The 12,793-nt window shown below is 38.6% G+C and overlaps 1 protein-coding gene across 1 annotated transcript in view; it reads right to left on the bottom strand.

Moving 5' to 3' along the window:
- Positions 1-4,165: 4,165 nt before the first annotated feature.
- LOC140951942 (P2X purinoceptor 4-like) overlaps positions 4,166-12,793 on the bottom strand; it is a 17,146-nt gene continuing 8,518 nt past the window's right edge. Inside the window, exons 3-12 of the mRNA XM_073401323.1 lie at positions 12,579-12,726; positions 12,107-12,227; positions 11,670-11,753; positions 8,837-8,978; positions 8,611-8,696; positions 8,118-8,162; positions 7,893-7,983; positions 7,405-7,470; positions 7,171-7,278; positions 4,166-4,965 (exon numbers count right to left, since the gene is read on the bottom strand). Of these exons, the coding sequence (XP_073257424.1) occupies positions 4,906-4,965; positions 7,171-7,278; positions 7,405-7,470; positions 7,893-7,983; positions 8,118-8,162; positions 8,611-8,696; positions 8,837-8,978; positions 11,670-11,753; positions 12,107-12,227; positions 12,579-12,726 (951 nt within the window). The 3' untranslated portion in view covers positions 4,166-4,905. The remainder of the gene's footprint in view (positions 4,966-7,170; positions 7,279-7,404; positions 7,471-7,892; positions 7,984-8,117; positions 8,163-8,610; positions 8,697-8,836; positions 8,979-11,669; positions 11,754-12,106; positions 12,228-12,578; positions 12,727-12,793) is intronic.

Here is a 12,793-nt window from a genome sequence, read left to right as displayed (position 1 = left end):
TCGGAAACTTATTTGAAAATTCCAGTCCTCGTTTTGCCTTCAAAGTCCCACTTTCTTCTTGGAGACAGGGAGACAAGCGTACACGTCAACGATCTGATCGAACTGAAATATTGCAAATCATGCGACACTTCGAAATTTTCATGAATATGAATTAGAAGCTAAGAAACCAATCACTAAAGAGAACGCAGTTTCTCTTTGCATGCTTTTCAACGTGCAAATTCCACATCTTAAATAGCAGAACCCCACTTTATTTATGATGGACTGAAAAAAAAAATGCGCGTATATAACGGAGTCAAGAAAATAAAATACAAAAATGTAACTAAAAAGAGCTTGACTTCGTAGCTTCAAATTTCTTTTTCCCTAAAAGTATTGCCCCCAAAAATAATAATAATAAAAAAAACTCCAACCGAGAATCGAACCCGTGGAAGCACATTTCATATCCTCTCTCTCCTTCTCCTCCTCCTTCTCTTCTGACCACTACACTACTATACTGACACGGCAGGTATGGGAAAATTTATCTATTTAATTATAATTTAGTGCCTTTTTTCAATAAAGAGTGATAACAGCCTTACTCCGAAAGTCTTTTTTTACCTTATTACTGCCATTTATCCGAGGAAAATTGGAAAACATCCTAGAAACGACGCAAAATCCCTGTTTAAGTTGTTCTTAAATCAACTTCTATGCGCCTTGAATAAAACACCACTTTTTAACGAAGACGGGCCCTGTACGTCAGAATACACTAAGTGTTTATGAGAACATTTAAAAGAAATGTATTTGGTTGTTTCAGTAGGTGGTGTTTTTAAATACGTTCTTCATTTTCACACTGTGAAGGAAAATCCTATGATGTGAACATTTAAATTAACTTGAAGACTAGAAAACATCTTCTCCAACTTCAAGTTTTCAAGTTCTTTCAATCTGTCTTAACCCAACAGTCACCCTTCTACATTATTATCATTATCATTATTATTATTATTATTATTATTATTATTATTATTATTATTATTATTATTATTATTATTATTATTATTATAGAAGTTGGAAATCTTGGTGACAAATAATACCTCTAAAAACACAACTTGAAGCGCGCGCGTGTTCAGGATCTAATCGATATTAATTCGTTTTATGCCATTCAGCATTTTAGTATTACGCGGTCGCAGTTTACCAGTGTTTCTGAGTAGAAACCATCATGCGCTAAATCTATTCGTGTCCATTGGATGATAAATGTTTCATAAGGGGAGGTCAGCTTTTTTAAAACTTTCTTGTAAGACGTGGGGTGCTGTTTTTTTTTAACCCTACCTATAAATCTCTTCCCGTCCTGTGAACGTTGGTGCCGCCTTTACAATAAGTAGCGGGCTATAGATCGCACTGTCGAACATGTTCACCTGGATAGTTAGAAGAGCTTCAAATGGAATATAACCAGACAAAAGAGAACGAAAACTTAATTTGCTTTACGAGTCTTGAGAAAAAGAACACATTACCACTACAGTCGAAGCCCGCTTTACGGACTCCCGCTTAATACGGACATCTCGTTATTAAGGACAGTTTTCTTTGTCCCTGGGGAAAACCCTTAAATTTTCTCTAAATTGAACCCACTTAATACGGACACCCGTTAATGGGGGCAACGGACACTTATTTCTTGCCCAATCAACGAAATCTCAAAGAAGGCCAACCTCGATAATGCGGATACCCAATTATCAACCGTGTCCTGTAAGGGACCTTTCCTTTCTGAAGGAAAAATATCCTTCAATTGGCAGCATGTCGATGTTCTCAGCGTTACAATACACCGGATAGGATGATTTGTAGCCGTCAACTTTTGGCATCAAACGAGTTACACAGAGAAGGATTTTGATTAAGTAATATATAAATAAGCGACTTTTAAGTGTTTCCGTGGACTTTAAGAAGTCGCGTAATGACGGCTTTGTGAAGGTTAGAGAAGTTTAATTTGACGATTCTTAGGTCCTCTTTTTAACTCGTGGATTACGCTTAGCGTAAGGAACGAGTTATTCAGTGGGCACTGCGATATGCAAATGTCTCACTCAGGTGTGGACACTTTCGTAATTAGTCGGCTCGCACAAAAGCACCCGATGTCAAAACGACAATTGTCGTAGATCGATCGTTCCCAAACGTCCCCGCGATGACCCCGCGATAAAGAAGTGCTGAGCGTGCATAGTGCGTTATGATTTTGTAGCTTCCATAGGAGGATAAGTTGTCTTATTGTGGACTTTGAATGTTTCAAATTAGCACTATGGCCAACCTTGAGACAGAAGTTTATGAACTTTTGAAAATCTTTGACTCGTCCAGGCGATATTATAAAATATGATGAAGAGATCAGCAGCTGCTCTTCGACTCCACAAGCTTGTCCAAGCTCACGATTCTGCCGTGATTCCCGTGATTTTTTAACTTTTCTCACGGCCTCACTACAAGACTCCCAATCTCACGGTTTTTTGGGAAATATCATTCTGAAATGCTTCTTTTATTTAATAAAAACAGAAATGTGATTCTTCTCATGAAAATGCAGTACGACGCCGTCAGTAAGAGACTTCGCGATGGTTTTGCTTTGTCGGCCACTAGTTCAAATGCGACGAAATGAGTTAAAGCACAGCTTTTACCGTCAGAACCCTGCTTATTTTCCTCCAATATATCTTTGAATTCTTCATAAATAAAGCTCTACCAGCTTCAAACAGCGTCTACTGGCAGAATTTCATGGGCAAAAACGTTAAAGATAATTAATTAATCACGCCTGTGTAACATTTGGTGCCGTTGCGAAATATATATTAGATAGATTAAGATTCACGTTTACGCCAAACGGCGGACGTGAATTTGTACCACGTGACCAAGTTTTCCTCTTATTTTCCGTTTACTCTTTATTGCTTCTACACAAAAATAAGTAGTTTTATGCCAGTTTTAACCACAGGAATCGTTCGTGGCTGTTTTTATCTGCTTATTTTCTATTCTGAGAAATTCTCAACGTGAGTCTGACGTTTGCCGTTTGCGGTAAATGTGAATCTTAATCTCTCTATTGCGATGACCTTTCACGTTAATTCTCTATTTTCCAATTCCCCATAATACACTCTGTCTGCCCCCCAAATTTTGCATAAACCATTGTTTTTAAATGCTCCTGGGAGTATTGCATTTTCCCAAGAGCATTTTAAGACAATAAGTTATGCAAAATTTGGGGGGCGGACATAGTGTATTATGGGGAATTGGAAAATAGTCAATGGTCTGCGATTCAATTCCCGCCGGAGAAATTTATTTTTCCTTTTTTTGGTCGTTTTAATTTTATTTTCTTAAGTTTAACACAATTTTTTTTTTAACATAATCACTTTCATTTTTTGACAGACTCAAATAATACCGGTAGGTTAATTGCAAGGTCATTATCAGCTTTCATTGTTAAAATAATTAATCCACGAGTTAGCCATAGGCACCCTTTGATTTTTCTTCGTGATTTTATTCTGGTAAAAAGGGTCTTTTGACTTTAACAGTATATTGTGAAATGCCCCAGTTAAACATAATGCCAATCTTTTCTTGTTTCAAAAGGGTAACTTGCTTATTTTTATTTCTTATGTTGGAGGTTGACTGTACAGCACCGACTTAAAAATGGAACCCAGTTTTCTTGTTTCATTTAAGGAAACAGGGAGGGAGTCTCCTGGGAAATGCAATTTTCACTTAAGTTATTTATGGAAATCGGAAGATGGTTTCCAAAGAGGTCCGTAAACCATTACATTACCTAACCCTCTCTTCTTGCTGGTTGTTCCGGGCTTTTCCACCTGCCCTTGTGGTGTGCTGAATTAAGTCTCTTCGTGAAAGAACGAAGATATTTTTGCATACTTACTTTTTTATGTAATCTTATATTTCTAACACCTCATTTCTCGAACACTATCATGAGCGAAGGAAGACTGCGAGCAGCCTCGTGTTTTTCTTTTGAGTCACAGTAGTTCGAGAGCACGCGCGAGAGGGGCGTGCGTGGCAAAGCCTTCTCCTTCTATCATTATCTAAAAAATTTAACTTTTTCGCTCCCCGTGCGTGGTGTGAAGGGAAAAAGGCCGACCGCTCGCGTTCTAGAACAAAGGAATGCAATAGGAATTTCATGACATATCACATACATTACTTTCTTAACGTAAACATGACTTTATTTGCAATCTATTCAGCGAATTTACGTAATTAGTAGTTTCCAATTAATATTTATCCGAGAAGAATTAAATTACTCCTAACTAATTTTTATTTATGGCCGTCACACAACCAAGTTAATTGAGACCCTCTAGCAAGTCTGGAGTAAAAAGGTCTAAGAATCTTAAAGATATCCATATTCTACCAAAATTTCATAACCTAACCTATCTATTTTTTTAATCTACCACTTCGTGACTGTATAACGTGGATCTCATATTTCTATCATCCAACGATGTTGTACAGTCGTGGAGTATATGTCTCAAAAATTCGGCCATAACGTCAGTTTTTCGAAAAAGCATGAGGGAAAAATTTGTGTTTGTGGAGGGGGACAGGGGTGGGGGAGGAAGTTTTCCGGGGGTAGGGGAGGAAGTTTTCTGTTAACGAACTGGTAATGGACATAAACATGTTCTCCTATGTTATAGCTTGTTAAATCCACAAAGATGGCGACGACGTATAATGACTAAGTCGATGATGATGATGATGACCACATTGAAGAGTTCCTCTTTTTTCCCCCTCTTCTCTCATCAGATGTCTTCAGGCTTCTCTGGAATAGCTCTGAATACCTCCAGCCTCCAACCGTACATCGTCAAAAAACCTTACAAGAAGACTACTGTTATTTAGGTCCAACGCAACTGAACTTCCACTGAATCAGCAATGGAAAGTCATTACTCTGCTTAACTCTTGGTTTGCATCTAGAATAATCGAATCACTTATCAGCACGATTGACGCTGTTCGTTCTTATTCTGTTCGATAACCTGAGGTTAGCATTGAAGTTTCTTTGTGAAGCAGTCGTGATTTCTAAAAAATAATGGAAACGAAAAAGTTCAATTTAGTACAACAGTAAACTGTAGTTTCAGTTTGATTTTGCCAGAAAATAATTATCAATTTTACAGTTTGTTCACACAATACATAAATAACATAATTAATTATAGTGTTAATGATATATGAAATAAATGAATAAATGAATTGCGGAAATGAAATAAAAATGAAGAAATGATCGTCGCAGTGAACGCAATTTATGCAATTGCGTAAAGAAGCCTGAAAAAAATTTCAGGACTTCAACGGGGTTTGAACCCATGACCTCGCGATTACCGATGCCATGCTCTACCAATAATTACTGAGCTATGAAGCCACTGACGTTGGGAGCAGGTCAATTGTGGGTTCATATGTTCCCGTGAAAGAAGTGAGTGTTAACGATATATGAAATAATTCATATATCGCAGCGGTAATCGCGAGGACACTGGTTCAAACCCCGTTGAAGTCCTGAATTTTTTTTCAGGCTTCTTTACGCAATTGCATAAATTGCGTTCACTGCGACGATCATTTCTTCATTTTCATTATTAATTATAGTTTTCGTCCGACTTTTGGTATGGCTATGTATGATTATACATTAAAAACAAAGGAAAGTTGAATTTGGGGTAGCAGATTAAAATTGAACCACAACGACCACCCAAATACGCATTCTCTGAGAGAATATTCTCGATCGCATCCTTCAAAATGGGAATTGAACTGGGCGAGCTGGGTATCCCTTCAGTTTCCCCCTGACAGCTAACCATCTCGACTAAAACGGTCTCAGAGAGTAGCCAGAAGGTCATAGGTTAGACTTCTGTTAGGAGTACTCGGATTTTTTTCCCGAACATCCTGCGAGCAAGCTCTCTATTTGGGGGTAATCGTAGAGCTTGGTAGCAGGCTACAATCACAGACACGAGTAGTTAGGAAGGTTATACAACTTAACGGAGGTCCCTTTTTAATCCTCAAAAAAGAGAGTTTTCTCTTTTGCTAAATATCCCCCGTCCCCCCTATTCAATGTTGAGATGTAACAGAACAATTACGCGCACAAACATTAACATTTTGCTCAACATTGGGCCAGGGGCGGGGGGAGGAAGGAAAAAAGGAGGTAAAAAAAGCAACCTTCCCAACACTTTTGACGATGATTGTATCTTCTGTGTTGCCTGTGTCAATGACTGAAAAACACATCTTTCTCAACAGTTATTTTACTTCTTTTGGCATCAGCGACATGACATCACAGCAGGGCATGAGGTACACATCAGCCTAGTTTTACGGTCTTGCTCACCGTGTCTCGTTAGATCAGCCACATGGAATGTGCTTCACAGTAACGATTACGTCATCGCTGTATAGGGTTTGAACCCGGAAGTCAGGTCGTCAATGGGTTGAATAGTATTTTGATCATCAGGGTAAGAATAGTCTCGCACGGGAGTGATTGATGTTTTGAAAACTGGAGAAGGTTAACATCTGAGTTAAGGTGAATTGTTTTACGCCTGTTGTATAAAGCCATTATCACTGAGCGGGGGAGGACATGGTAGTCGGAACCCGGGAGAATTTCTGCTAGCAAAACTCGTGTCTCCTTTCGCATGCTGTACTCGCGTGACTTCTCGTGACTCCCCCAGATGGAGAGCTTGCTCGCAGGCTAGTGGGAGTTCTAAAAGGGTGGGAAGCGGGAGAAATAAAGGGAAAACTTGCAAAAGGGCTGAAGGGAAGAAGCCAAGAAAAAGTGGTAGGGAAAACTTGCAAAAGGGCTGAAGGGAGGAAGCCAAGAAAAAGTGGTAGGAGCCAGGAGAAACTGAAGGCAGGAGATTTGGAACCCCTGCCCCTACCTCTACAGTCGACTCTCTAAACGACGGACACCTTTGGGACCGGCACTAAGTGTCCGTCTTATAGAAAGTCAAATAGAGGGAGCAAAGAAAGGCAGGGACCAACTCTAGGTGTCCGTTTTACAGAGGTGTCCGTTAAGAGAGAGTCGACTGTATACTGCGAGTGGTCGTCTTTCTTTCCTCAGAGCCAGACGCGGCAAGCAAAAAAGTAAATTATGCAAATTAATGGAAAAAGGAGGAGAGCTTTCCCCTCGTTCCTCGCGGCAAAGCCGCTCACCCCTTATTCGTGCTCTCGATCTACGGTGATTCAAAAGAACAATAAGAGGCTGTTCGCAGCCTACCCCACCTCCAAACCCCCCTCCCCTCACCCCCGCCTACTGAGCTTTCTTACCTCAGACCCGGTTTCATCTGGATCATTAACATATTGGTACTTTTTCTCTCTGTAGTAAGACTTTCGTTTTACCACGTATAATACAACTATATCACACAACACAGTTGCCTGGAGAAAATACACAGAACAAGAAAATGGTTTGCAGTCTACATATACATTTGAAAACTATCCAAGATCAAAGGGGTGTAATTCATGGACGTCAAGAGAACTTGGCAGTAAAAGATATCAACTTACGATTCCTAAAAGAGCGAGACCAGAGCCTATATTGACAAATAATGGTACAACGCTAAATTTACCACCCTGAAAAAGAAAAAGACAGTATTTGAATAAAATGCTAGGTAATAACTATTATTGAGGCCTCGACGCTTTAAATTTTTTTTTGTGAAAAAAAAAAAAAATGATCAGCCAGGGTCCTGCTAAACTTCCCACAACTTGACTTTTAATACCTAATGTAGTTAATAAGTAATTGAGTATGCAAGCAACAAATTTGCACAAAGAATTGCAGGCAATATCCAGGAAGTACCAAATAGAAAACTGGTTTTAGAAGAAACTTTTGGAAAACCTAGCTAATTTCATAGCAGAACATGGCTAACAAACCGATCAGAACTTGAAGCATGTGCATGTAATTTGATCAGCTACTGGTAAACATGTGTAAACAAGTAACATATGTTTCTTGGGAAAATGGCACGCAATTCTGTGGCCAGTCACATAATGTTCATTACCTGGCCATAAACCATAACGTCAAAGTGAATTCCATAAGCTTTGAATAAGGTCCGGTGTAACTTGCCATCCTTTTCATAGTATCTGGCATATCTTGGAAAAGAGAATATGGAAAAAATGTATAGAAATTTACTGTAGATAAAATAGAAATCAATGCCAATTCCAGTAAAACACAAATAAGTTATAAAGCCTGTTAGAACTTGCCCTGGCTCAGGCTGATTAGATACCTGAAATTATACCCAGCAGCAATTGCAGCGTTAGCATCATCAAGCCTAAAAAAAGAGAAAGATAAACACAACAAATCAACATTGAAGTATGAATCAAGTTAAGGTTAATAACATCAGTCCTATAGTAAAACATTCACATGTTTTTTTAAATAGCCGTGGCAGGATTAGCTGAGTCGGTAGAGCGTTTGACTGCAGAGTGGGAGGTCGAGGGTTCGATTCCCAGGGCCCAACCATTACTCAGGGTCTTAAAATAACTGAGAAATGAAGGTACTCCTTTGCACTGCAAGCGGCGAGACCTTCGCGTGGCTCGGATGACCACGTAAAATGGCAGTCCCGTCTCCATTAGGAGACGTAAAATATAGTGTCCCCAATTAGCACTTTCGTGCTAAAGACATTGACACTCAAATAAAAAGTGCTTTTTTTTTTTTTTTTTTTTTGTACATGCAAAATTTTTAGGAACTGCTTTATATGTACCATAATAAATAATAAATACCTTCTGAATGAGTACTTGGGCTGACAAGAATAAGTTAAGGGATCAAAATCACAATCCCAGTCAATGATAATGGCCATTACACCGCCCTGAAGAGAGAATGAGAAAATAATAATGAAAAACAACACGAAAAAAGGGCAAACACCAACCTCATTTGCAGCAGCCTTATCTCGACCAGGGGATCTTACAAATTACACAAATTTTGGCACTTAAGACATTTTTTTTTTACCTTATAAGCCAGTTTATTGTAGTCTTCCCCTGCTTCTTTGACGATGGTTCCCAGCTTCATAATCGGGCAGAGAGGGTCAGTCTTAGGGTTATAAGTACAACTCTTTAGATAAGATTCATTTTTATCATGTGGAATATTTCGCCTGTGAGACAAAGATGCAAGCAATATTAATTTTAAATAAAACAATAACTTAATTAATTAATTTTAAAAAATAAGGTTCAAAGAGGGAGCCCAGATGAGAAAAATATTGTGTTAAATCACCAAAAAAATTAACTGTTGTAGTGATGGCATCTGTAATGCAAAATTATGCCAGATTGCCAAAAATAACATATCTGAGGATCTGAAAGAGCGTATGCCAAAGGAACACCCCCCCCCCCCCCCACCGACACACACACACTACAGTACCTTTCTGTATACTTAAAAGCACCTCTAACCCACTAATTATTTTGTTAGAAACTACAGTTAAAAGGTCAGTTGAGGATGGTATCAGCTTTTTTTTGAGCTATTTATATTATTGACTGAAACTCGTTACATTGTCATAAGTCAGTTGAGCATGAGCATCCAGGTGAATGTAGTCCTGAATAGGACTGTTGTTGTTGACAGTGACCTTGTTCACCCGGACGATCATACTCAACCACCCTTTCACAGTTTCATTACATTGTCTCCAAAAGTGCCTTAAATTGGCTGAAACTAGCATTGTCGACACAGGTATTTCAGAACAAACCAAACTTTATAAGAACATCTTTAAAATGTCAACTACAGTGTATTAGAAAAATTTCAATTCAAAGGATAAGCCTGGAACCCCAATCAGAAAGATACCCTCGGTGCCTGTTAAAAATTAGCCTCCCAAGCAGACATTCTTAGGGGTCGTCATGCATGCGTTCCTGGCCCACGAACGTCTGCTGAACTGAAGGCCAATTCCTTTCCCATTGTTCGCAAATATCAGCTGGAGATCACATGTAGATTATCGGAGATCCAATCGGCTCTGTTGAAGTCAAAGTGTTGACAAGCCAAACACATACGTACAAGCTCTGTAGAGTGTGATACGTGACCAAAGATTTTTGCTCCAGATGAAAATCTAGGAGATAAGTGATGGGTTGTTGTATCTCTGTAAAGGCTGGATTAGATGTTGTTTGCTCATAAAGTTGTTCTTTGGGTGATGCAACAGCGGGGTTACCTTGTAAGACTGAACAAAAGGCAGAATTTTTTTTCACACGTTATTGTTTTGTAGTAAAGCCAACTTCCATTCAGGAAATTTAACCGTGCGAGGTAATTTTTTCAATGAGATTGTGAGGGTAGCCACTAGTAAGAACGCTTGTGAATTAACTGAGTAGTTTGTTCTAAAACTGTAAGGTCTTCACCTTTCATGAGACCTTTCTGATCTTTTCTGTAGCTATAAAGTCAAGCGCAAAATTTATCAGGGTCCAAAGTGCACTTCCCAGATCTGGAAGTCTGCTGTGATTGGTCTATGTTTTTTTCCACTCAAGTCAGCAGAAGTTCGTGGGGCAGGAACGCGTGACGAACCCCTAAGAACGTCTGCATGGGAGGCTAGTTAAAAATTTGCCCCTGCAGGACTGATTGTAAACTGCATTGTTAGAGCTGACCTCAGCTTGAGACATTTTATTTATAGTCTTAATCATTCCTATCTGGGGTAAGGGGGGAGGGAAGCTAGTTAACAACTAGCAGGTAGCTGACTTACCTCCAGGCTGTTATGAGTGTTCAATGCATGATTTCTACCAGTACTGTTAAATTGTGTTTGATGCAACAGTGTAATTTTGTTTTTATTTTCTTCAAAACAATGTATCATAAAAATGATTATTGGATTCAGTTTTTATTATATTCCAAGTAATCAAGGTCTTTGTAAGTGTTATCAGACAAGACCAAACACATACACCTCTACCTTGATTATTCTGGATATCACAAAAACCTCATCCAATAACTGTTTCAAAATGGGTGAGCTACAGATAAGATCTTACAAGCTCCCACTGCAATCCTTATATTTGCCCAATGGGTTATTCCACCATGCTGCACCATCCCAGACTATATAGAACCCTTCCAAGGTTTTTTCAACTTTCGACATGGACCACCCAGGGAAAATCCATTGACACCACTGGAAAAAGTGCCTTAAGTAAAATTAGTGAAATTGCCATTTTTGAAAGTGATACATCCTTAGCAAGCAAAGATATAGCTCTGGGAAGTTGCAAAAATTTACAGATATTTGTATGGTGCCCCCCCCCCCCCCCCCCCCCCCCCACCAGACAAACATCTGTAACATTTTGTGACTTTGAGAAGCCAGGGTGCAAAGAAAGTAATAATTTTTGTAGCATACCCAGGGCAAGCTGAAGCTAAAATTTACTAGCCCAAACATCATTTCAACTAGCCCCCCAAATTTTTTGATGAGCAGAATTGATTTCACAGTTCTTCTGTCAGTTGAATTCCTCAAAATACTTCACTTGCCCATCAGGCAAGTTAAGAACAGAACTTGCTAGCCCAATAGCAAAATCCACTAGCCCCGGGCTATTGGACACTACTTTCTTTGCACACTGGAAGCTATTTCTTCATTAGTTTTCAACAAATCACTTTCAAACTTGGCAGTTTTACTAATTTACAGGGGCTCTTTCCGGTGGTGTTGATGGATTTACCCTAACTTGTCCACGTCAAAAGTTGAAAAAAACTTTGAATGGTCTATTGCATATGTTGTAGCAATGTAGCACTACATTTTGCCTGGCCCTGCATTATTACACTGACACAGATAATCACCATCACCATAAGTATCAAGACCTTTGATAAAATATAAATTACAGCAAGATTTTTCAAGTAAATTAATACATACGCCGACTCCTTAAACTTTGGCCACTGGACACTGTTTTTTATCAACACTGTAAAATCTTCAGTTTTCAAAAGAGGGTCTCCTTCTCTGTAGAGAAACAATAGGGAACAATAAAAGTTGTTTTCCACTAAATGTGTGTTGATTTGCATTTATTTCCAATACCTTAGATTATTAATTTCATGGAGTGTTATCTCCTAGAATAAGGTACATGAAAAAAATTCTGTTAACCCCTAGGGCCCCAATATACATGTACAAATTCTCCAAACTGATCTCCAAAATGATGAGTTGAGAGAATTTGATAAAAGATCAAGGCATTTTCCCTTAGGTGATCATTTTATTAATTCTCATAACCTAATCTCTTGACATTGTATGGATATTGTTAGGAGAAAATTGATGTTGGTCACTATTGGGACTTAAAGGGTTAATTTAAAGAATCTTACGTGAGGGTGAAGTTTGGCATTGGTAGAATATCAAGCTCAACAGGACACCATGAGTAAATCTCACAGACTGTTTTCCTGGGTGTACCACGATCTGCTTCAATACATTTTCCTGTCTTGATGCCTAAACCAAAAATTAATTTTCAGTAGTAGCTATAATTAGTTAAATAAAAAGGTAAATGCTATTTTCAATGTCATTATTCCACTCTCAAGTTTTGCATGAAAAGTCATGCAACTAAATAAAGCATTAATTCATTCATTCAGGCTTCTCTTATGCAATTGCATACATTGAGTTAACAAATGCAAGGATCATTCTTTACTTTATTAAATTAATAAAGTATGCAAGCTGATCAAGTAAAAAAACAACAAAAAGATGATAAGCTAATAGTCTACATACCCTGAATGCCAATTAGATCTTCTCACTCACCATTAATGATTCCACAAATAGGAGCTTATATTTTCTACCAAAACTCACCATGTCCATACTTGACTGGTTCCATGGCCTGACAGTCGCTGTCACTTTTACAGATCACATCCTTCTCATTAGGGTCTTCTGGGCACTTGCCTTGTGTCTGATCAGGTGTAATAATCATGTTTGTCATCACAAAGAAAGCTCCATTTTCCTAGGATACAAAGAATTCATTGTTAGCAGAAATACAGTGTACCTGTTCTTTGCCATCAATGTGAAGT

This window comes from Porites lutea, chromosome 11, assembly GCF_958299795.1.
Source record: "Porites lutea chromosome 11, jaPorLute2.1, whole genome shotgun sequence".
In the NCBI taxonomy this organism is placed as follows: Eukaryota; Metazoa; Cnidaria; class Anthozoa; order Scleractinia; family Poritidae; genus Porites; species Porites lutea.
This window is presented reverse-complemented; position numbering and strand designations above follow the sequence as displayed.